Source organism: Myotis yumanensis, unplaced genomic scaffold (assembly GCF_028538775.1).
Source record: "Myotis yumanensis isolate MYYU_CA2020_CCGP unplaced genomic scaffold, mMyoYum1.0.hap1 SCAF_2, whole genome shotgun sequence".
Classification (NCBI taxonomy): domain Eukaryota; kingdom Metazoa; phylum Chordata; class Mammalia; order Chiroptera; family Vespertilionidae; genus Myotis; species Myotis yumanensis.
Window position 1 is genome coordinate 175,554,634 of NW_027223753.1, and position 24,715 is coordinate 175,579,348.

The following is a 24,715-nucleotide window of genomic DNA, read 5'->3' on the forward strand; positions in this document are numbered from 1 at the left end:
GGTGGACAGAGGGAGGGGAGTCTTGGTGATAAAGAGAGGGGTCCTCAGGCTTCTCTCAGTCCTACTAAAGACTGGCTCCTCTTACATAAATATGAAAGCTTACAGGCTGAGTCTGAGTCAATAGTAAGCTCCTTTGTTGCGGCCAATGCTGAAATCCCTGCCTGGGCTTGGTCTTTGCCTTGTACCTCAGTACCTGTTTCTGGGTCTGGTTCCCTGAGGATATGATGAGGGGACTTTGACTACTTGCTACAAAAATCAAACATGAGGCCAGGAATGAGGAGGGTATTGGGACACAATCTATTAATCATTATTATATATTAACCAATTACTAGATGACAGGAATGTGGGTGAGAGGTTACTCTTAAGCTGTGTTTAGATATTGTAATACTTTGGTTTTTCCTCCATAATGTATAAGGTGTCTAAAAAGGAGCAAGTGTAGGTGATAGAATGAATGCAAAGGAAAACAGGAATGAGTTAAGGCCATCTGGATCTGGATTAAAACCTCAATAATGGCAAAAGTGTTGAGAATTGCTACTGCCACAATTGGTATGCCTGGTAAACTCCAGTGAACTACTGTTTGTACTTCTAACATTGGGCTCTGTATTTTATACTTTTAATATTTTCCTTTTGGCAGAACCACTAAGATGGTTATATGTAAGTACTATAGATCTATGATCCTTGATCTGCCTTCCAATCCTAAAAAAGGTCTTCTCAGTGGGGATTGCAGCCCCAGGGTAGAAGTGCAATCAGGTCCTTTGAATTTTCAATAAAATGTTATCTCTATTATCTCCATCCCTGGTGTCTAGGGCAGAGGTCGGCAAACTCATTAGTCAACAGAGCCAAATATCAACAGTACAACGATTGAAATTTCTTTTGAGAGCCAAATTTTTTAAACTTAAACGATATAGGTAGGTACATTGTTATTAACTTAATTAGGGTACTCCTAAGGCTTAGGAAGAGCCACACTCAAGGGGCCAAAGAGCCGCATGTGGCTTGCGAGCCGCAGTTTGCCAACCACGGGTCTAGGGCATGTGAATCTTTTTTCAATTAAGACCAGAAAATCTAGTCTTCTCTTTTTTTTTCCCCCAATATTTTTTTTTATTGATTTCAGAGAGGAAGGGAGAGGGAGCGAGAGATAGAAACATCAATGATGAGAGAGTATCATTGATTAGCCGCCTCCTGCACACTCCCCACTGGGGATCGAGCCCACAACCCAGGCATGTGCCCTTTACTGGAATTAAACCTGGGACCCTTCAGTCTGCAGGCCGATGCTCTACCCATTTGAGTCAAAACAGCCAGGGCAGTCTTCTCCTCTTTTGAATAATGTTCCATGCAGCTCTCAATTAAAACACAACAGAGAAATACTTTTGTCATTAATATATCAAGTTCTGGGCTTTATCCCTGCATCAAAGACATGGATATGTAACTGCCCCTGCATGAAAATGCCTTTACAGAACTAGATTCTAATATAGTAACATCAAGCAGTCGTTGGGAAGAGCTGGCCCAATGCAGAACATCTGTGCTTTTGGTAAAACTGCCTTGGAGCTCACCATGATCACATTGTTCAATACTCTATATTAGTCAGCATTCTTTTAGTTGTAAGGGATAGGAACGCAACTTAAATCAGCTCAGGCAAAAGAGGAAGATATCTGGCCACATAACCAAATCATAGGAAGGGCCAGGATGCAGCAGAGCCCAGGGGGAAGAGGAACCAGGGCCTTGAATGCAGTCAGGGGCTCTCTCTCCACCTTCACTCAGCTTCTCTTTCAGGTGGCATTTCTCAGATGGATCTGCCACATGTTTGGGAGTTTGCCTGTTGGCAGCTCTGAGACTTTGATTCCAGAGAAAAACTGGAGGGCTAGCTTCAGTTTGAAACCCCTGGGAAAGACTCTGATTGGCCCAGCTCCATTCAATTACCCAATCCTAGACCAATCACTGTGCCAGGGAGGTGGGGCACAATGATCAGTCCAGCTTGATTCAAGAGTCCACCTTTGGCCAAATTCTTGAGGGTGTGTGTGTACGCCATTTGAACGAGAACATTATCCAGAGGGGGAGGCAGTGGACAAAAGGAAAACAAATGTTCATTAAAGAGGGATAGCAAATCCTGGTTTATTTTCTTTTATTAGGCAACTTATTGTACTTCTGTTTTGCTTTGGCTATCAGGAAGCTCACTGCATTGGATTTTTTTTTAGCCTAGGTTTCAGTGTTATATTCTCCTCCTACTTTAATTACTTATTTCTTATCTTTTTTAAAAAAAACATCTTTATTGATTTCAGAGAGGAAGGGAGAGGGAGAGAGAGATAGAAACATCAATGATGAGAGAAAATCATTGATTGGCTGCACGACCGGGGATCAAGTCTGCAACCCGGGCATATGCCCTGACCAGGAGTTGAACTGTGACCTCCTGGTTCATAGGTTGATGCTTGACCACTAAACCACCATGGCTGGGCCTTATTTCTTACTTTATTGTTTTGTATTTTATTGTACCTCTGCTGCTTTAGTATAAGCCATCTTAAGTTCTTTTGGAGAAGCTATTTCTGTATACAGATAAGTCTCCCTTACTTTGAAGTAATATTATTTAGGCAACCTATATGTTTTATGCCAGCTAAGGGTAGGCATTCTTTTATTACATTAAACTTTTATGGAAACCTTTAAAGCCACAATAATTAAAGGAGTGTTGATACTCTGTGACTTTAAAACACAATCAACCCTAGTGAAGATCTGGGGAGGTGGGTGGGCATGGATTGGGAGGAGTTGGGGTAAAGGGGGGAAATGGGAGATACCTGTAATACTATCGACAATAAAAATATATTTAAAAAAAAAACCCCAAATCAACCCAAAAATTGCATCATAACTCTTTCTGGTGGGCTATAAGATTAACTACCAGCCGAAACCGGTTTGGCTCAGTGAATAGAGTGTCGGCCTGCAGACTGAAAGGTCCCGGGTTCGATTCCGGTCAAGGGCATATACCTAGGTTGCGGGCACATCCCCAGTAGGAGATGTGCAGGAGGCAGCTGATCGATGTTTCTCTCTCATTGATGTTTCTGACTCTCTATCTCTCTCCTTTCCTCTCTGTAAAAAATCAATAAGAAAATTAAAAAAAAAAAAAGATTAACTACCAGCAGGTTTACATATAATGATTTAGGTCCAGGGACAAGTGAAAGCTGACTGGCATTCAAGAGATCATGATAGCTCTAGCTGGTTTGGCTCAGTGGATAGAGCGTTGGCCTGTGGACTGAAGGGTCCCGGGTTAGAGTCTGGTCAAGGGCACATGCTTGGGTTGTGGGCTCAATATCCAGTAGGGGGCGTGCAGGAGGCAGCCAAATGGTAATTCTCTCTCATCATTGATGTTTCTATCTCTCCCTTCCTCTCTGAAATCAATAAAAATGTATTTTTTTAAAAAGAGATCATGATGTGTTTTATGTAGAGTAAGTTCAGGCTTATAAGGGGCTGGATATCAAGGAAATTTTGGTGTTAGGGAATTAAGGGAGGGACAGATGTCCAGTGAATAATTCCTGGAAGGTGTGGTTAATGAATACAACACACACACACACACACACACACACACACACACACACGACAAAGAGAATGGAGATTAGGAAATTTAGCAAAGATCTAGGCAACTGGTAGTATCCTCAAAGCTCAAGATAGCAGGCTGGGTTGGCAGAAGATGTCTATCTCATTAGCAAATTAACTGGAGATGGCGGGGAAGAGGATTCTTAGTAATTGCTATGAAAACCTACACTCTAGCCCTAACCGGTTTGGCTCAGTGGATAGAGCGTCGGCCTGTGGACTCAAGGGTCCCAGGTTCGATTCTGGCCAAGGGCATGTATCTTGGTTGCGGGCACATACCCAGTAGGGAGTGTGCAGGAGGCAGCTGATCGATGTTTCTCTCTCTCATCGATGTTTCTAACTCTCTATCCCTCTCCCTTCCTCTCTGTAAAAAATCAATAAAATATATTAAAAAAAAAAAAAAAAGAAAACCTACACTCTTTCCACACTTCTTCAGTATTTGGCCTTTAATTGAGGAATAATGGGTCATATATATAACCTCTCTTAAGGTGCAAATGTCTGGGTGGAGGGAGTGACACAAAATATTAAGCTTTCAGTACTGTAGTGCTGAGTGGGGTTAGTGAAATTCCATTTATCTATCCATTCATGTATTCATTCAATTGACTTAATTTAAGTGCCTACTCTATGCCAGGTATTGAGTCTACAAAGATGAATGGGTTATGGTTTCTGCTTGACCTTGAAATCACAGATACTTAGTGGAGTTATAAATCAATGTTTCAGTCAAAGGTGATAAGTGCTATGATGGAGCTTTGCTTATTAAATGAGACTGGAGAGAAAGCAGTCAGAGAAGGCTTTCTGAAAGAGGTAATAGCTGAGTGGAGTTTTAAAGGATGAATAGGCATTGGTCAGAAGAGACCAAATGAGGCAGAGGAGGCAGGCAGCATTCCAGGCAAAAGAATACACATCTGGGAAGGTATCATGCAACATAAGCATGGGAACCAGAGGCAGAAGAGTAGGGTTGGAGCAAAGGATATGTCTGGACCAATAAAGCTGAGGAACGGGCAGGGTCAGACCTTGAAAGATTTTGTTGGGTCAAGATGAAGTGTTTGAAATGTATCTTATAGGCAGTGGGAAGCCATGGAAGAATTTATAAGCAGGAAAGTGATCTGAGATCTTGGCTTAAATTATTAAAAGTTCTGTCTGGTAGGACCAATTAGAAATAGAGACATTATGGTGCAAGGCTTAGTGAGTGTAGCAGGCCCTGGCCTGGACAGCTGTGAATGTAGGCCAACCTTGGTGGCTGCTTCTTCACCTCTGGCTTTAAAATTCCTCTCTGGCTGGAGGATCTCCTGTCTTCCTCCCCTTTTTCTCTGGATGAAAAACCAGGCCTGCCAGTCCAGACTCCTCTGTGGCAGCTGGCAGAGGGATAAGTCTGGAACTCATGTATCACAATAGGGATAACATCTATGCCTGAGGAAGTGTCAACATTTGAATTCCCCGGGGGAGAGGATTGGGACCAGTGCAGATTCACGCGTTCCTAAGTGGTCAGAATCAGGGAATGCTCATAAAAATCTTTAAGCAGAGGCTGGTCTTTGACGTCTGGATAATGAATGAACGGGAGGTCATAAGGAAGCCAGCATGGGGGCGTGGCTGGGGTGAAAAAGACGGTGATAAGGCGCCTCTAGGGCCACAGCCTTGCCAGGCTGTGACAGTGGACAGTAAGCACAGTGCTGACCCAGCTCCCTGCCTGGTGGGAAGTGAGAATCAGACCAGACATCACTGAAGAGGCTGTGAGGGAAGTGGCGTTTTGTTAGGGGAAGCCAGGTTTCAGCTCCAGCAAGGAGGTGGGAGATGCACAAAAGGAAATAAAGGTGAAGAACAACTCCATGTTTTATAATGTAAAATCTCGGACAGGAGGGCTTGGGATAAACATCCTGGGCCTGGGGTTCCAATTTTGAGAATCACTAGATAATACAGTTCTCCACACATATGCTTCGCTCCAGGTCACTCAGTTTTGGAGCTCCTCATTATTTATTCTCATGATAGTTAGAGGAGAAATGTGTGATTGGAGAGTGTGGGGTAAAATAAACAAATCCACTTGGCCTACTTATAGTACAGGACTGTACTGCATGTCCTCTCCATCCATCCATCCATCCATCCATCCATCCATCCACCAACAAACATTAAGTGTGTACTGTGGCCCAGTAAATAAGAATTAAGAGAGAAATAAAATTCAACCCTTGCCCTTCAGATGCTTTATAACCTAATATAAGAGGAGACATATTAAAAAATAGACTCAAGAGAACGTACATAGAAAAACCTATCTGGAGCCCAATGGTGTTGATGTAAACAGAGGCACATGATGGAAACTGCTGGTCATTCAGTGTAGCTACTCATGGGAGGGGAAGGGGACAGACAAGACTGTGAAGGGCCTTATATGCCAACATTGAGAGTATTTTAACATTTCTTTTCCTGGCACTTTTTAGACAATCTTCTTTGGCATTTAGGCCCATTTGTTGTTCAGGGTTTCTCTTGTCAGGTGTGTCAGTCAGGATTCTGCATTGCAAAGGGCAGATAGTCAGATCAAATTGGTTTAAGAATTAAAACAATTATTTGCTCACCTAATTTAAATGTCCAGGAGTATTGGTTGCAGGCCTAATTGGATCCTTGTACTCAAATAATGTCACCAGGACTCAGTTTCTCTCTCCATCTCTTGGCTCTACTTTCCTCTGTGTTGATTTCTCTCCCAGGGAGGGTCCTCACACAGGGAGGCAGGAAGAGATTCAGCAGCTCTAGACTTTTATTTCTCCCAGCTCAGCGATTCCAGTGGGAAGAGAGCTTCTCTTTCCCAATAATTCCAGAGAAAGTTCTAAAATTGGCCTCACTTGGACCAGCTTTTTCCTGTGCCCAAACATGACTCAATCACTTTGGCTTGGGAGGCACAATATGTGACTTGGACCATGCTCATCCATGGTCTAAGAAATGGGGCAAGCTCCATTTAAACTCCCCAGACTGATATTGGAGGAGGGATAGTTCCCAAAGGAAAATCTGAGTGCTCCTACTAAACAATGAGAAAAAATGTCAGGCAGGCAAAACAAGAGGTGCCCATATATCTTTGTGGCTGAATCATTGTGGAATCCTAACCACAAGCTTTGTTGTGATTGATGTTCTATCCTGAGCTTGCAGGATAGAACAAGCCCTGCTTTCTCTCGTAAATTTGCATGGGCTGAGTTACATGGCATGCTGAAGCTTCAGCAACAGGCCAGTGGGTGGGAGGGACTCTGGTTCTATAGGAACATGGCTGGAGTTCTGGTCCCCGCAAGGTGCGTGAGCAGTGTCCTTGAAGGATGGTGAAGTTGGGCAAGGGGCTTGGCAGAAGGCAGTTCTTTAGAGGTCTGATGGTGTTTAGAGTCTGGAGTTCCAGCTCCTCTCTCAGTTTGGAGCAAAGACTCAGCCTGCAGCTGGGGTTTAAGGTGCTGCCTCCAGGCCCTGGAGAGAGATGGCAGAGTGCTGTTAGTCATGTTTCTGGAGTGGAAAGAGAGATGGCCATGAACCCCTAAATGCTTTTCTGAAGGCACCCTCCAAGGGTATGGAATTTGCATGTGCAAGGCCGGTAAGAACAGAATTGCACACTATTACTAATAAGGCTTTGGCATGTCATCCTGTTTCAGAACTAGCTCTAATGAACTATGTTACTTGAATATAAGCTGCAGGGGTTCTGTCTATGCAGCCAAGCTAGAGAAAGACTTAAGAGGCCAGGACAAGGTCTGCTTCCATCTGAACCTCCCTGTTCCCCACTCCCTACAATTAGTGATGCAGCCCTAGGCCTGGTGAAATTTTAGGAGGAGTGAATCTCAGAAGACAAAAGGGACAATCCACAGGGAGGCAGGGCTTTCAAGGGCATGTCAGTCCCCTGTCAGTTGTTCCCTTGACCTGGACCTTTGTCTAATTCCCTCATTCTCAGGGTGCGCCAAGGGGCCCTGGTGTTGGGAAGTGAGGTGATCTCTCTGTAAGGCAATGGTTCTTAAATTTTGGTTTGCAAACAAATTATAAGTGGGGTTTTGGTGAGCTTAATAAAATTTGTAGTCCCAGCTTTCAGCTTAGAGGTGCTGAGATCATAGACAATGATGTCAGTCCATGGTAGGTCACCCTTGCATCTGCTGACTCCTTGCTTTCTTCACAGTGAAAACCCTTTCGATCGGTTTTTCACATTAGGTTTATATCCAATAATCCTTTCTTAATGATAATGTTCATTAAGCAGCACATTAATTAAAAAATTTTAACCATTTGTATACCTAAGGACACATATTCTTAAGTAGAATTTAACTCAGTTTGCAAACAATGTTACAGCCACTCCAACCCAGAATATGTCCCTGATGCAGAGGAGTTAGTTCCCCTGGGATGGTAAAAGGCTTGGAGGAAGCACAGAGCAGGGGGCAACACTGGTGGAGCCAGTCTAGAAATGAGATAGTGGAGGTGGTGGAGGTAGGTATTGGTTTTTAGGACTGTTGGTGGGGTTAGAGGTACAGGAGGCAGAGAGTTCAGAGGCAGGTGTGGAGGCCTGGGGAGGGTGAGCCATAGGGCATTTGGGCTGGGAGAAAAATTCTGAACTGGTGACATTAGGAACTGCAGGAGCATAGAGAACTCATCAAAGTTGGAAGTGGAATGTTCCAGTGTGGGCGTGTCTTCTTCAATATTCAGGTCTTGGACCTGAGGGTGTGATGCAAGTTCTCTGTGGGGGTGGAGAGCACAGGAGGCAGGCCCGCTCAATCTCATTCTTCAAAGGGTGTTTGCTCATTTTTGGAGGTGCAGATTCTTGTCACAATCAAACACCCAGGGGCTAGGAAAGACAAGTCCATTCATTTATTCATTCACTTATTAATTTATTTATTCAGTTATTCATTTCCCCCCTGAATATTTACTGAATTTCTACTAGGTTACAGGCACTGTTCTAACCCTAGGGATGCAGTAGTGAGCATGGCACCCATGTCTTCACTCAGCTTACATTCTAGTGGGAGACAATGATTAAACTAGTTAACAAACAGATACGTAATGTAATTTCAAGTTATGACAAGATTATGAAGAAAAACAAAGGAGATAAAGATGTTGGGGAGTGACTATTTAGATGGGGGCAGTGTCAGTGAGGGCTGCTCTGAGGAGGTGATATCTGGATGAGATAAGAAGTGAGGCCTGCAGAGCTCAGAGGGGAGTGTGACGCAGGCAGTGTTTGGGGCCCTGAGATGCCTTCATGGCTGTTGTAGGAGAGAAGCTCACTCACCCAAGCTCTATTTTGGGGTCCGAGCTGACTCAAGTATTGGGCAACTGGCTTCCTACTTCAAGACTGTTTCTACTGTGAAATGAGGATTTTAATAGCTACCTCTGTTTTACAAGAGTCTCATGGGAATTGGTCAGTGTCTGGCTAGAAAGTATTTTTGAACTGCGTCCAGCACAGCCAGGGGTGAACCTGAGGAGGGGCGGTGAAGGATTAAAGAAGACAGACAAGAGAATACAGTCGGAACCAGGTGGATCACTGCCTGGATGAGGAAACAGTGACCCAGACTGTAAGCGGAAGCTTTATTTTATAGTCAGATCACAAAGCAAAGCAAGGGGAGTGGTCAACATGTTTACAATGTTCTTGCAAGTTTCAACTCTATTTCATTACTCAGGCCTTGTTTTGGCAGCACTTGCTGCACCTCCCACAGCCCATTAGCAACCTAGGAACAAGGGAGAACTATAAGGTCAAGCTTAATTGTGCTAGGAGGGCTCTGCCCTCCAAGCTGGGACTTGTCTGTGGCCCTACCACAGGTCAGCCTGAGGCTTGACCCTATAGCCACTCCCTACAATTTTTATTGCACAAAATTTTTATTTATATCCTGTATAAGCTAAGGGGGAAATGGTCAGCAACTAACTCAGCTCTGTTCTCAGAGAGCAAAGCTTGGTCTGGTTCACTCAGTGCTGAAACTCAGTTGACCCCTAAAGATAACCTTGAACTCCTGCTGATTTTCTTAGTTTCATGCTCTGTTGAACTCCAGACAAAGAGCTCCAGACAAAGAGCCCAGAGTCCTAGGCTCTGGCCCCCATTTTATTGCTGACAACCTGTAATGTCTTGGGCAATTTACTTACTAGTAACTTCTACCTCAGTCTATCACCTACAAAATGGGTGTAATATTCAAAGAAAATAATGTTGTTTGCCCTACAAAGTGCTATACACATAAATGTAAAAGATTACTGTTGTTAAAGGGGAACTTAGGGGTGGCCCACCTTGCCCAGGTTATGCACATTTCATGGGATCCCAACTTTGCCAAAGTGTTTCCATGGATCTCCTGGGAGAGCGGCAGAGGCCACGGAGTTTGGTCCATGAGAAATACATACATTTCTCCTTAGTTTCGCCTTATCTATGTTCAGCCTGATGCTTGTGGCCCGGGAGAGTGTATTTAAGTGGCAGAAAATCAGTGAAAAAGTCTCAGAGGAGAGCAGAGAAATGCTCTTTGGGAGCTAAAGCAGGCAAGAGAGGGACTATCTTATAAGTACCCGCGCGCCGATTGCGCCACTGGAGCTCCGAGAGGGACTATCTTTAGGGCACTTCCTTCCTCTCGCTTCCAGGAACATCTAATGAGATTCTATGTGCCTGGCGCCAAGCTAATGTTTCTAGACCAGTGTGTGTGCAGCCTGTACCTAACTCTACTCTGGATGGGTGGTGGGCAGCAGTGCAATGACTGACACCCACTTACTGGCCTGGACTTGGGCACCGAGGGTTGCAAGGCAGAATGTGATTGGCCCACCTACCCCAAGAATCCCTCACCAGCCTGCCAAGAATCCTCTCATCTGGTCCGAAATGCCTTCGCTTAGTGAGTGTTGGGTACTTTGTGTACATTATCTTACTTATTCTTTCTAACAACTCTCTGGCATAGGGACTATTATTAAACCGTGTCACAGAGGAGGAAACTGAGGTTTGCTCACTTGTACAAAGTCACACAGTGAGTTAGCATCAGAGCCGAGACCAGACTACAGCCCCTGCTACCTGCTACCAACCAGTACTGCAGTCTTCTCTCCACCCCCTCGAGGCTCCCAGAGCCCCTTTGCTTGTGCACATGAACACTCACCCACTGAAAACCAGAAGTGCTGAGAATTTACCTCCTCAACTAAGACTGCCGGCAGGTGCTGGTATAGCACAGTCCGTCCAGCTTCTTTGCCTCTTGTCGGAACAGCTCTGGATTGTATTCTTCAGTGGTTCCCTGCAGAATAAAATGACTTTCTAGCCCAGCTGGTGTGGCTCAGTGGTTGAGTGTCGACCCATGAACCAAGAGGTCCCCAGTTCAATTCCCAGTCAGGGCACATGCCCAGGTTTCGGGCTCAATCCCTAATTGGTGGGGGAGGTAGGGCTTGTAGGAAGCAGCTGATTGACGGCTCTCTCTCATTGATGTTTGTACCTCTCTATCCCTCTCTCTCTCTCAAATCAGTAAAAACATATTAAAAAAATAAGATGACTTTCTATACAACATTTGTCTTGCTTGTTCTCATCCTCTCCCCAGTCCTACTCCCTCATGCCGCTAAAACATCACTAGCTCACAAAGGTTGGCTCCTGGGGGACCCAGTTAGGTATGGGCTGAGCTGGGGCAAGATCTTATTCAGTGACTGAGTCCAAGAGAGAATTCAGAAGCTGGGTCTGGGTGACAGCCCCAGCAAGAGTCCAGATGACCCCAGTAATTGTGTCACATGGGAAAGGCTTCCTTTAAGAGCCCTTCAGAGCACAAGGCACTGAATTAGACAATTTACATATCTACCTCATTTAATATTAAAACACCCCCCTATTAGACTTTTCCAGTTTTCATTGGAATGTTTGAGATTATACACATTCAATGAAATTCAACTTTCACTAATCTTAAAACCACAATCTAGGTGAAGTAGCATTTCTAAATTTCATCTTGGTGGGACTCTGGCGTCATGTTGCCTCAGTGATAAGACCCTTCATTTGACCTCATCATCACTGCCCACCCTTTCCTGCTAAATGTCCTGTTTCTCATGTATTCATGTACATGGCATTCATGTGGGTGACATTCACTTTGCCCTCTGACATGATTGCAGATCCGGGTGTCTCAACCCCAGAGTTCAGGATTGGTGCTCTACAGCTGCACCATCTAATACTGTAGCCACTAGTCACATGTGGCCACTAAGCATTTGTATCATGGCTGGTCTGAATTGAGATGTATTTTAAGTATAAAATATACATGAAGGATTTTGAAGACTTAGTATGAAAAAAGAATGTAAATTATCTCATTAATGATTTAAAAATATTTATTGCATGTTGAAATGATAATATTTGAGGTATATTAAATAAAGGCTATTAAAATTAATTTTACTTCTTTTTACTTCTAAAAATAAAATTACTGGAAAATTTTAAATGGCACATATGGCTCTCATTATGTTTCTATTGGGCCGTGCTGCTCTACAAACTCAAACAGAGGAGGCTTGGGGAGTGAGCTTGTCCAGTGCTTCCCGGGAAGACAGGCTGAGCTGGCTGGGAAGGAATTGTGTGGTTGCTTTGATGGCAGGGTTCTTTATGGAATCAGGAGGCAGCAAGGTAAGTCCTTCGTGACATCACTTTAAAAGGTGTGTGCTTCTGTAGACAGCTCTGTGCCCCTCTGGCCAAGAGGATTTATGGCTGAAGAGAGTGGCCATCGGTCCAAATGACATCACTGCACCTCTGGTTCCAGGCTGGGGTTTGTTAACATTTCAGAATTCACATCTGCTCTTTTGTTTTTTCATATTATCATAGTCTGTGAGGAGAAAGGAAAGCCTTTCTCCTCACAGACTATGAGGAAGGAAAGCCCTAGCTGCTTTGGCTCAGTGGATAGAGCATCGGCCTGTGGATCAAAGGGTCCCATCAAGGACATGTACCTCAGTTGTAGGCTCCTCCCTGGCCTGGGCCCTGGTCGGGGCTCGTGCAGGAGGCAACCAACCGATGTGTTTCTCTCACATCAATGTTTCTGTCTTTCCCTCTCTCTTCCACTCTCTCTAAAAATCAATGGAAAAATCCTTGGGTGAGGATTAAAAAAATAATAATAATAAAAGGGAGCAAAAGAAAGAAAGAGGGAAGGAAAGAAAGAAGAGGAGGGAGAAGAGAAGGGTAGGGGATTATTGTTGATAAGGATGGAGGAAGAAGGACAGAGGGAACCCGAGGGAGAAGATCTCATTAACTAAAATAAAAGGTTCAAAAGTAGGCTAATCAAATAATTTGAACTGATGAGTGATTTCCAGTTTGGGGACGTACATTCCATCACCAGGGCTCCACTTTGGGACCTTCCCATTTCAGCCATGTGGCTGGAAGATAGTGGCACCTGTTCTCATAATTTTAGAGGCTAGAAGTCCAAGGTCATGGTGCCAGCCAGCATGGTCTGTTTCTGTGAAGACTCTCATCCTGGCTGATGGATGCCCACTGCGTGCTCACATGGCAGAGAGAGAGTTTTGGTCTCTCTTCCTCTTTTGATAATGACACCAATCCTATTAGATTAGGATCCCACCCGCATGACTTCCTTTATCTGTTCCATGGGGCAGACAGGTCTGAAGGGGGGTCTTTAAAGTCCTGGAACCAAGGGTCGCAGTGGGACTCACATTCTCATCTCTCTCCTCCAGGGCCATGTTCTGCAATGACTTAAAGGAAAAGTATGAGAAGAGGATCATTATCAAAGGAGTCGATGCTGAGACCATGCACACTCTCCTGGACTACACCTACACCAGCAAGGCGCTGATCACCAAGCAGAACGTCCAGCGGGTCCTGGAAGCGGCTAACCTCTTCCAGGTGAGTGAACAAGCAGGCTCAGTGCTCTCTTCTGCATGTTTCCCCAGAGGCCTGCCTGGACTGGCTCCCAGGTCGGTACCTGGGACACACATGCATAATTAGCTGGGCCTGTGCTTACTTGAAAGTCAGAAGATGCCTCTTGGGTGAGATGAGGCAGTGACTCCTTAATGCAATGAAACCAGGGGAGCTTGGTGCCTCATACCTACACTCGGTTCCTGACTCCAGGATCAATGCCTATAATTTACAGAAGCCCAATTGGAGCCAGGCCCTGAAGTCACCAGTTCATATACTTAACTTCTAAGCCTTAGCACAACTTGTTGGGTGGGGAAAGTAAGACAAATTGAGGATAAGTGACAAGGCTAGGATTTGAGCCCTGGGCTCTCTGAGTCCGTAGGCCACATGCTTGCCACCACACCATGCAGCCTCTTGAGGAGGAGTGTGTAGATTCTGGAGAAAGCAGAACCCTGACTGGTCAGCACTTTATGGTGGGTGTGAAAGAAGAGCACCTCTCATGAGGGGTATAAAAGAAGATGAGATAGAGAACCCTCAGAATTAAGTTTCATTATTGGCATTTGGCTATGTTTGTTTCAATCCAATTATAATTACTATATTTAATTCACAGAATAATTAGACCTATAGATGATGTCAATTGTATCCACAATTATCACAGGGCTCCTATCCCCAGGTAACCAACTTTGCCTAGGTCTAAGATTACACTTTGAACTTGGTTCCATTGGATTACAACAGAGATCATCTCACTGAAGATGATTTTTTTTTCTTTTTTTAATCCTCACCCGAGGATATTTTTCCATTGATTTTTAGAGAGAGTGGAAGAGTGAGGGAAAGACAGAGAGAAACACTGAAGTGAGAGAAACACATTGATTGGTTGCCTCCTGCACCCAGGGCCCGGGCAGAGAAGGAGCCTGTAACCGTGGTACATGCCCTTGACTGGAATCAAACCGAGACTCTTTGGCTAACGCTCTATCCACTGAGCCAAACTGGCTAGGGCTGAAGATGATTTTTATGATAAATCCAGGGACAGGCCAGGTCAGGTCTTGTCCATGGTTTGGGACTTTAGGTGGTGACATCCTCTAGGTCAGCAATTGAGGGGAACAGAAAACAAAGTCTGGGAAGGGAAGCAATGAGGAGTCCAGGGTCAAGACCATGGGCAGTGGGGTTATCTTGGGTGAGGCTGGGGACTGTGCAGGGCTTATGAAGACCATCAGGGAAGAAAGAGGGGAAAGAGGGAGCAAAACCAGCCTTGAAACAGCACTGATGAATTCTGAGGAATGGCTTGCTGCAGTGCAGCCAATTTTATTGTTTCATTTACCTCAGGGAACTTTAAAGATACAGAGAAAATTACTTCCAGCAAGGCTGGTCACACCTTACCTGGTGGTATCTCCAAGTTAGTTATTACCCACACCCTCAGTCCCTCACCTGTTCTCTGTCCTTACCTGCTTACACACTCAGGCTTCTGATTGTTAGGAAAACACCCCTCGTTCTGTGGAGGAGGAGTTCAGCAACTTGACGCTCAGTACCCTCACCTCATTGCCTCCAGCCAACACTCCAACAATCTGACTTGGGGGAAATTCCTCCCATGTCATGGAGAGGCCTCTATCTAGTACAGCTTTTATGCTTTTTCTGAACCTTCTATTAAAAGGTAATTTTAATAGAAGGTTCCCTCCAAATGGCCAATAACCTTGAGCAGAATCACCCCATTCACCATTATTCAATCCAGCCACAGCTGCCATTGTCATCTTCATGCTAATCTCCTTTCCTAGGGCCCAGAGAGGATTGCTGACATCCAAAGATGGACAGGTAACACTGACAATAATAATAGTAATAGCATTTGTGGCTTAAAGTATAGCATCTGACACCAAAATAGATGCTCAATGAATACAAATTTTTTGAGCACTTACTATGTGCCTTGAGTGACAAAGTTGGGGCTAGTAACCAGGTCTCCTGTTTTCCCACTGGTTGAAAGGAGTTCCTGTATGATGATAGACTAAGGAGATAGATTTTTCCCTTCAAATGCAGTTTTTAATAATTTTAAATTGCAATAACATTAAAACTTATTTCAGAAAAATCAGAAATGCATACAAACAAAAGGAATGTAAAATTACCTACAATCCCCTCCTATTTTGAAACAATATGGCAGCTTGCTTGCTTAGGTCTCCAACTTTCACCTTAGAGGGTGTATCAATTTTCTGTTATGTTGCTACCATAACAAATTACCACAAACTGGGTGCCTTAATACAATAGAAATTTATTCTCTCACGGTTCTGGAGGCCAGACGTTCAAAATCAAGGGGTCAGCAGGGCTATACTCCTTTTGGAGACTCTAAGGGAGAATCTGTTCTTTGCCTCTTCCAGTTTCTGCTGGCTGCTGGCCTCCCTTCATTGTGGCCACACCACTCTAATCCCTGCATTCATAGTCCCATTGCCTTCTCCTCTTCTGTGTGTCTTCTTTTTTGTGTGTCTATATTTTATAAAGATACATGTGATTGCATTTAGAAGCCACCAGATAAACTCCTCCTAACTTCCTCAACTTAATCATACTATTTTGCCATATAAGGCAATATTTATAGGTTTTGGGGATATATGACATGCACATATCTTTTTTGGGGGGGGGGGAGGGGGCACCATTCAACCACTAGAGAGGGTTTCTTCAAATATCCTTTTGATGATTTGATCCTTGGCTGTTCATCTTTAAGATTGAAGCCTTAACATGCTGGTTTGAAGCTCAGTGCACATGAAGCAGGATGGGAGGCTGGTAGACTAGAGAGTTTTACCAGAGTTATCAGGTGACCTGCCAGTTTTTTAAATTGGAGATCCCTAAATGTCAGTATCTGTTGAACTGCTCCTAGGATTGTTCATTTTCGCCAGATTAGGATCTTCATTCTCCTGCCTAGGGGATATACGTTAGCTACATATGCTCTTGACTGGGTGTGTAAGGGTGGCTGTATGTGCAAATTTTTACTTAACTTCCTTATGTTAAGTCAGATGTTTCTGGTATTCCCGAGTCTAGAACCTCTCTGATGTGGTTTCTCCTGAGGATAACTCTTCTTGTCCAGGGGAAGGGAGAGTGGTAGCTGTTAGACTGCAAGAGGTGAGGAGAAGGACCAGGAGGCTTAACTTCTTAAACTGACACCCTTTTATCAGCCCCCACCTACCCTTTCTGGCTCCTTGGGACTTTAATATCCCTGCTTTTTTGGGTTCTGAGGGACAAATTGGTTCCTCTATTGGTCCTCTCAGTAAAGTCACTCACCAGTCTTCATAGTCTGTGGTTTGGGGTTACTGTGTCTCCTGGTTTCATTGAGGATGGAGTTTATGCTTCTGTTTCTTGTTCTCCTTTCAGTTTTGGATAGTTTTTCAAGAGGCTATGAGAGCTCTTTAGGTAGTAAACACTGTAATCTTTCATAATAACATTACAAATATTTTCCATTGGTCATTTAACTCATAATTTTAGTTATAGCTTTTTATGTAGAAAAGTTTAAAACTGGTGTTGAGTTGAATCTATTAATCATTTACTTGATAACTTGTGCCATTGGTGTGCATGTTTAAAAAGATCTTCCCCTTTGCTTGATTATATATTTAATCACTTATAATTTCATTTAGTTTTGTTTTATCTATAGCTTTGATATTTAAATCTTTTATATATCTGGAAATTATTTTGGTATAAAGTTGTTTTTTCTTCTTTGTCTTCTTCCTCTTCTTTTCATTTTCTCCCAAGTGGTGAGCTTCAGTGGAGAGTTTAGATTTAATGAGCAAGGTGGGAGGGGAGGACAGAGACAGATGAGAGACAGAGCCAGCTCTGTTTATTGTTGATTCCCCATTTCTGGTAATCCTTCACCTCAGATCTTTCCAAATCTTGTTCACTTTCCAGGCAAAAAATGATAAATTTCTCTCTGCGGCCATTTTTTCATTTTCTTATAAGTGTTAATTTTTATGAAAATACAAGAAGAATGCTGTGGGCTTCTGAATATCTAGTTAACCCACTTTCTGATTTCTCTTGCTTCTAGACTTTGCTTGGAAGTTTCAGCCATAGAAAACTGGGAATATTTTCATACTTGACGGTACCATAAGGGATAGAAGTTCCTAGGTTGTTGAAATCACTTTGTGGTTTTAAAAATTTATTTATTTTTGGATGGATAAAACACATCTCTGTTACAAATTCAGAAACAAAAAAAGGGGAGACAGTGAAACATTTCTTCACTGTTTGCAGTCTTACTGTCCTTTTTATTCCACGCACATACCAGTATATATGTGGGGATCACTCTTACTCATTGCCCCCATTTTTGAAATACAAATGTTAGCAGACTATATACTTGTTTTTGCATCTTGGTTGTTTTTTTTTTTGTTTTTTTTTTTTTTTTGGCTTCACAGTATATTTTGGAGTTTGTTACAGGTCAGTATGTGTAGAGCTGCCTGTTTTTGCAATGGCTATATAATGTTGCTAGGGTCTCTTTAGACATGAAATATGCTGTTATTTGTAATAGTTTCTTATAAGACAGAGTGGCAGAGTGGAAAGAACATGGGTTTCGGTGGTAAGAACCTGGGTTTAAATTCCTATTTAGTCACTTATTTGCTGTGTGGCTGTGGACAAGTTACTTAGATTTTTTAAGCTTCATTTTCTCATTTGTAAAGTTAGGATGATAAGAATAACTACCTTATCAGGGAGAGATATTATTTGGATTAAATGAGGTGATATTTGTAAAGTACCTGATATGTAATAGATATTAAATAGAGGTTTCTTCCCATCATTTGTGAGTTAATTTTTACCTTACTTTGGACAGCTTTTTTGCCTGGGATAAAATAAGTTGACACTGAACTATGGAGACATTTCTCTAAGCTACCCCTAGATCTTTGTTTTTTTCCTGAATTAGGATGATAAGAAACCATTATTTAAAGTTTTATTTTATCACATTCACATGATACATGAATAGTACAATGAACTGGACTGTGCTGTAGTTTCAGTAACCCAGAATTACAGGTAGAGAAAAGTGTGTTAGAGTTGGCATTTTATCTTGTCATTTTAGAACATCCACAGAAGCTGAGATCCATGGGAGTCCGATTATCTTGGTGATCTCCACCCATCCAGGAGTAAAGGTTTCTTAACTTTCGTACCTTTGATGTGACTCAGCCTCTTCCTCATTTTCTGCTTTTCTTTTCAGGCCTCTTTCTGTTATGCATTGGTTGCTTCTCTCCCATCGAGAGAGAGAGAGAGAGAGAGAGAGAGAGAGAGAGAGAGAGAGAGGGAAGTCTGTTGACCCAGCCGATCACCACTTTTGCTGTTTGAAAAGAGCTTTTCATACGAGACAACTTCATGAGTTGCTGGCCTGTTAACAGACCAATGGTCCTTGGGTCAGGGGCCTTGGGCCAATCAGCTATGGCAGGGGTGGGGCAGTATCTAGCTTTTAGGAGGACAGAGTGTGGCAGGTACTGAATGAGCTGTCCACTAGAGGAATTTTTCCAGTAATCTGACCATAATGTATTGGCCAACTATGGGGAGAAATGTATTTTCTCTAAGTAGCTTTTGGAAAGGTAAAAGTAAGAGAAGCCCTAAGAGCAGCGGTTCTCAACCTGTGGGTCGCGACCCCTTTGGCGGTCGGACGACCCTTTCACGGGGGTCGCCTAAGACCATCCTGCATATCAGATATTTACATTATGATTCATAACAGTAGCAACATTACAGTTATGAAGTAGCAACGAAAATAATTTTATGGTTGGGTCACATGAGGAACTGTATTTAAAGGGCCAGAAGGTTGAGAACCACTGCTTAAGAGGAAAGGGCCAAGTGCCCTGTTCACATTTGAGGCAGGGATTGTGAGATAAACGTCACCCAACAAGGCTTCAGGGAAGCAAAGGGCCTCCTTGCTTTAACTGGACGTTCAGGCTTATGAGTCCCAAATAAACAAGGTAGTCAGAAACTATAGACCTGGGACAATGACTATAAAAACTTGGTAAAAACATTTTCAATCTTGGGGAACTTTGCCAAGTTTACTATTAAAAACTCATAAAAAAAATGAGCCCTGGCTGGTGTAGCTCAGTTGATTGGAATGTCTGTCCCATACACCAAAGGGCTGTGGGTTCAATTCCAGGTCAGGGCACTTACCAGGCTTTCAGGTTTGATCCCTGGTTGGGACACATGTGGGAGATGGCCGATCCATGTTTCTCTCTCACAACGATGTCTCTCTCTCTCTCTCTCTCTCTCTCTCTCTCTCTCTCTCTCTCTCCTGCCTTCCTCTCTCTAAAATCAATTTAAAAATATTATTAAAACCTTCACAAAAGAATAAGGGCTCTTGAGCTTATTTGCAGAGTAGCAAAAAGATGTGATGTCAGGGAGACCACACTCAGCTTACATTTAGTCTTGGGGTAAAAGGATCCCTAAGATACAGAGCAGCTGGTTAGAAGAAGGAGCTTAGAAGAAAAAAGGAGATCAGGCTGAGTCCCAAGGGCCAACATGAGAAAAGAAAGAGGGATGCCGGAGTGGGAGCCTGGTCACCTGGCCTGGGCCTGAGAAGCCCCATGCGGTGCCTCCACAACACCCTCTGAAGTGGGGACCTAATTTTCATCATGGTAGCAGTTTGTGGAGATTTTGGTGAAGGTCCTGGCATTGCTTATTTTCATATTTCTTTTGCTGATGACAGGATGAATGGTGGTGAAACCTATATGGATGAGGAAGCCATGTGGTCAGTGGCCAATGGCCTGTGTTGGCTTCTTGGCTTCCTCGATACCGAGAATACAGTACATAAATATTTGTTGAGTCAATGAATACATGTGTTGCTCTTATTCATTACTAGCTGAAGACGACCTCAGAAACTAATCAAGACCCCAACAAAAATTACCTTACCTCCTTTGGTAAGAGGACACTAAGAAGCCAATCCTGGCTCTTGGAAATGTCATGGGTGAGTAGAGGAGGAAGTAGTCCACAGGGTAATACTAATAATTGCTTCATTTTTAAGTACCAACTAAGCGCCAAGCACCTAGCAAAAAGTAGGTCCCATTACTGTAAAATACAGATGAACTTCTCTTGTCATTGACAGGGACACCTAGATTTATGAACATTGGAATAGCCAGTTAATTTAGGCAAGAAACCAGCCCAACTATTTCTAACCATCATCAAGATAGAATCAACCTGTTGCCCATCTGATGCACCCTCTCCCACACACACTTTGTCAACCAACGTTGTTGCTGTGTGGCGACTGTGAGTGTTGAGCAACCAGGGTTAATCTCCTCAGTCCACAGAGCAGTGACAGTTGCCCTTTTAGAGCATTCACTATGTGACAACTATTTTGCCTATACTATCTTATGTAACCCGAGGTAGGTATTTTTACCTCCAATCTCTGGATGAGGGAAGTAAGATTCAGCAATATTAAGTAAGTGCTCCAGGTTTCATGGCCAGTGAGATAAGAGCCTGAGTAAACTCCTGTCTGCTGATGTGTAGCCTATGTGTTCTCCACTGTGCAAACCACCCCTCAGGGCGAGGCCTGAGACAAGCCACGATCCTGAAGGCAGTGGGGCCTTCAGAGAGGGCTGCCCAGTGGGAACCAGTGGTGCTCGGTGGGAGTGTGGCAGGAGGCACGACTGGCACAGCTGCTACCCTTCAGGCCCGATTCCCTCTGGGGAACAGTGAACCTACTGTTGCCCACAATGTCTCTGTTAACTTTACGTTTCTGTGTTTGATCTCCATGTTTGCTTCTTTTTATTTTTAGATATAACTTACATTCAATAAAATGCACACATCTAAGTGTACAGTTTGATAAATTTTTTTACACATGTGTACAATCATGTAACCACCACCCTGATCTAGAACATTCTGGCCTCCCAGATCGCTTTCTTGTGCCTTCCCCCAAGCAGGACTCCCCAAGGGGAACTACAGCACTAGCCTCTGTCGCCATGGACGAGCTAAGCCTGTTTTTGAATTTCATATTGTTCTTGAGTTCTAGTTAGTGCAGAGGGTCTAACTCTTAGGCTACAAAACTCAGGTATGCAAAAAAAGTGTGATTTAACCCATTATTTTTCTTTTTTTTTAAAAAATATATTTTATTGATTTTTTACAGAGAGGAAGGGAGAGAGATAGAGAGTTAGAAACATCGATGAGAGAGAAACATCGATCAGCTGCCTCCCGCACATCTCCTACTGGGGAAGTGCCCGCAACCCAGGTACATGCCCTTGACCGGAATCGAACCTGGGACCCTTCAGTCCACAGGCCGACGCTCCATCCACTGAGCCAAACCAGTTTCGGCTAACCCATTATTTTTCTAACACTGAACTTAATCTTTATCCTGAGCTTCCCATTGTACCAGCAGCAGAAATTGTAGTTAACTTAATGACATCTCACTTCCAGAAAACTCAATCAGTTCAGGACTCCGGGCGCTTCTGTATTTCCGGGGGCATTTACATAGAGCCAGGGCAGCATAGAAAGAGCATTTGGCCCAGGCTTACCATGGTCATTTCTATTATTGGTTCATGCTGGAGTATCTGTGTTCTCATCAGTCTCTGGTCATTGACCCCTTCCCTATTGGCATCAATGGAAAGTCCTTAGTCCCACCTGGTTCTGGCCATCAGTCCTTATTGATCACTTGGTATTCTCTTTGTCCTTTTGTAAGGCTTCTTCTGGTCTGCCAATCCTCTCAGCTACTTCTGAGCCCCTCTCAGGGACACCCAAGGAACTTCCATTTACTCTCCTGTGCTAATCTGGAGCGACTACCACAGGCCTCCTTTGTCTAGAAACAGCACACTCCAGATTCTCTTCTGCTGCTGCTGCTATGTGGTACTGCTGCATTTCTGATTTCATCTCAGCAGTGGAGGCGTACATTCAGAGATCCACAGCCTTCAGGGGGCTTTTAGCATCCCCCTAACTCTGGAATTTTGGCCTGGGTTGGGAGGCAGGACATCATGTCAGGGACCCAAACCTGTTTCTCACTCTAGTACTAGACTCTTTCTACCCTCTCATCCGGGTCTGGGAATTGTTAACTCCTCCCATGTGGGAAAAGCTGACTTACATTATCTTCCACACTTCTGCTTCTACTGTTTTGGCATAAACTTTATAACTTAGGATTCTGGCTTTTGAAACTCAAAGGGCCCAGATATTACCACTAATTGATGTTTCAAACTATTTTTATAGTATAAGTTCTGCAAGTGTATTTAGAAACTCAAAGTTGAAGTTGTCTTCTGTTGTCTACCCCACCATCCTTCCCTGGTGAGTAAGCCTGGGATGCCTGGTTGCTGCCCATATGTTGTGGAATTCAGGAAGTGGGATGGGGCAGTTCTAGTTGTAATGAAAATCCATGTTGCTACAACGTTGGGCACTGCCCCCTTTTCTTTCCCTCTGATTCCTATTCTGGGTCACTTCACCTCTGTAGTTGCCTCAGTCCCTCAGCACCAGCCCCACCTTAGTGAGTGGACCATTTGCAGGTCTTAGCTTCTGCCTTTCCTACCTACCCTATACAGCTTCCAGGAATCACAGACCTCTCAGCCAAGTCTAGACCAAGGATTGAAAGTCTTAAGGGAGCAGAGGGCATGTAAGGTGTGGGGGAGCACATCCTGACAGAGTCTGAGGTGGGTGCACCACCTGAGAGAGAGGGAGAGGCAAGGATAAAGGATAGAAGATTAGGATAAGTGATAATTTACAATTTTTACATATGAAGAAACCTCTTTAACACCAACACAGAACTGACAGGAGAATAGCTTTACTTTTAGTATCTATTGCCTGAGAAGAAAAATGGTGACAAAAAAATTTACAATGAATTCAGAAACACTTTCAAGTACATTTGAATTTTATTAAAATTCAGCTTACAAACCCTTCACATACACTGAGTTGTTGGGGTTCAAGGGTAAGAATATCAGTGTCTTCACACACGGTTTGGGCCAGAAGAGGACTTCAGTTATTCTGCAGTGGATTTGAAGGAACCTCTGGGGAGAGGTGGAATTCCACTGATGAACCCTGAGGATCCCCATTGTGGAGAGCACGAAGGGAAGCAGAGGAGAGATGGTGAAGAGAGCAGGGGTGCATTCTCGTTGAGGCAGACACTTCTCACGGGAACGGCAGCCATGTCTCAAGTGGTTTTCTTTGATTGTATTTTTAGTCTCCTTGTTTGAGGGTCAGGTGCCTGGCTGTAACCTTATGCTCACATGTTCCCCAAACAGGAAGTTGGTTGTCTGTTGCCATTAGCTGTCATTGCTCAGCTTTAACAAACAAGTTCATGTGCCACTGGGACAGGCTGAGACAGAAAATATGCCCTAAAGTCTTAAACAATCTTGAATATGAAGAAGCAAAACAAAAAAAAATTATTTTTTTTAAACAGACTCATTTCTTGTCCCCTTGACTGCCCTGTGCAGCAGCAGCTTCCCAGCCACTGGTTAGGATCACATGAAGCTGCCTTACACTCCTCACCTTTAAAAGTGCTTATGGAGGCATATTTTGAGGGGGAACGTAGGCAACTTGGAGATCCCCACTCATCCTTGTCCTCATAAGGCCTCTTCAGACTCTCTTGGAATTGTGTTCTCTCAACAATGCCACAGTCACAGGCAGGGTAATGCCCTGGGTGAAGTTAGCTAGCTGGTCTCAGATCATCTCTACCTGCTGCCAGCTGTGTGACCTTGGGCAACACACTTAACTCGGAACCCTCTATTTCAGTCTCTGTACAAATGGTGACACTAATGTCTGTCTCGTTATTACTTGCTAAAATATATTAGGTAATAAGTACAATTTATTCACTCAGTAAAATAATGGGTGGGAAAGTCTCTACCACGGATCTTTGTACATAGTAGGCATCTGCAAAATATTTTCTTCCTCTTTCTGTCCTTCCCCCCTTTCCCTTCTTTTGCCAGAGTTTGTGCTAGGTGATGCCGGAAGGAAAAACATAAGTACAGCCCCGAGCCTGCCCTTGCGATGCTTGACCACAGTGCAGGCAGAAACGTAATGGGTGCTCCACAAGAGGGTGGGTGCGGTGCCCCGTGGAGCACAGAGGAGGGAGGAATTGACTCCAGGTTGGGAGAAATGATGAAGGAAGAGTGGCTTCTGAGAAGGAACTTCATAAATAGGTGGGTTTTCTCCTCACTCCTCCCCGCCCCCCACACTTCCCTTTCCTTCTATTCTCCTTCTTTCTTCTTAAACAAGTATTGACCCAGCATTAAAAATGTCCAGAGGCAGGGAAGGCTTCAAGCACAGTCTGTGTAAGACTCCCTGGTCCGTTCTCAGCCTGGCTCTCCCTCCTGTGTCGGGTTTGTGTTCAGGTGGATGGATACTAGAGAGCAACTCACAGTGTTTCCTGCAAACCCAGTTCCCAGAAAAACGGCACATGCGCAAACAAATGTTTGTGAGGGGTTCAGAGACTCGCTGGAGCCCACCCACTGGTCCTGGATTTAACCCTGAATGAAGAAAACACCCTGTGTAGAT

The 24,715-nt window shown here is 43.9% G+C and overlaps 1 protein-coding gene across 1 annotated transcript in view; it reads left to right on the forward strand.

Moving 5' to 3' along the window:
• The window catches only part of KLHL6 (kelch like family member 6), a 52,040-nt gene that overhangs the window by 4,405 nt on the left and 22,920 nt on the right, over nt 1-24,715 (forward strand). Inside the window, exon 2 of the mRNA XM_070406720.1 lies at nt 13,147-13,312. Coding sequence (XP_070262821.1) covers nt 13,147-13,312 — 166 coding nt within the window. The remainder of the gene's footprint in view (nt 1-13,146; nt 13,313-24,715) is intronic.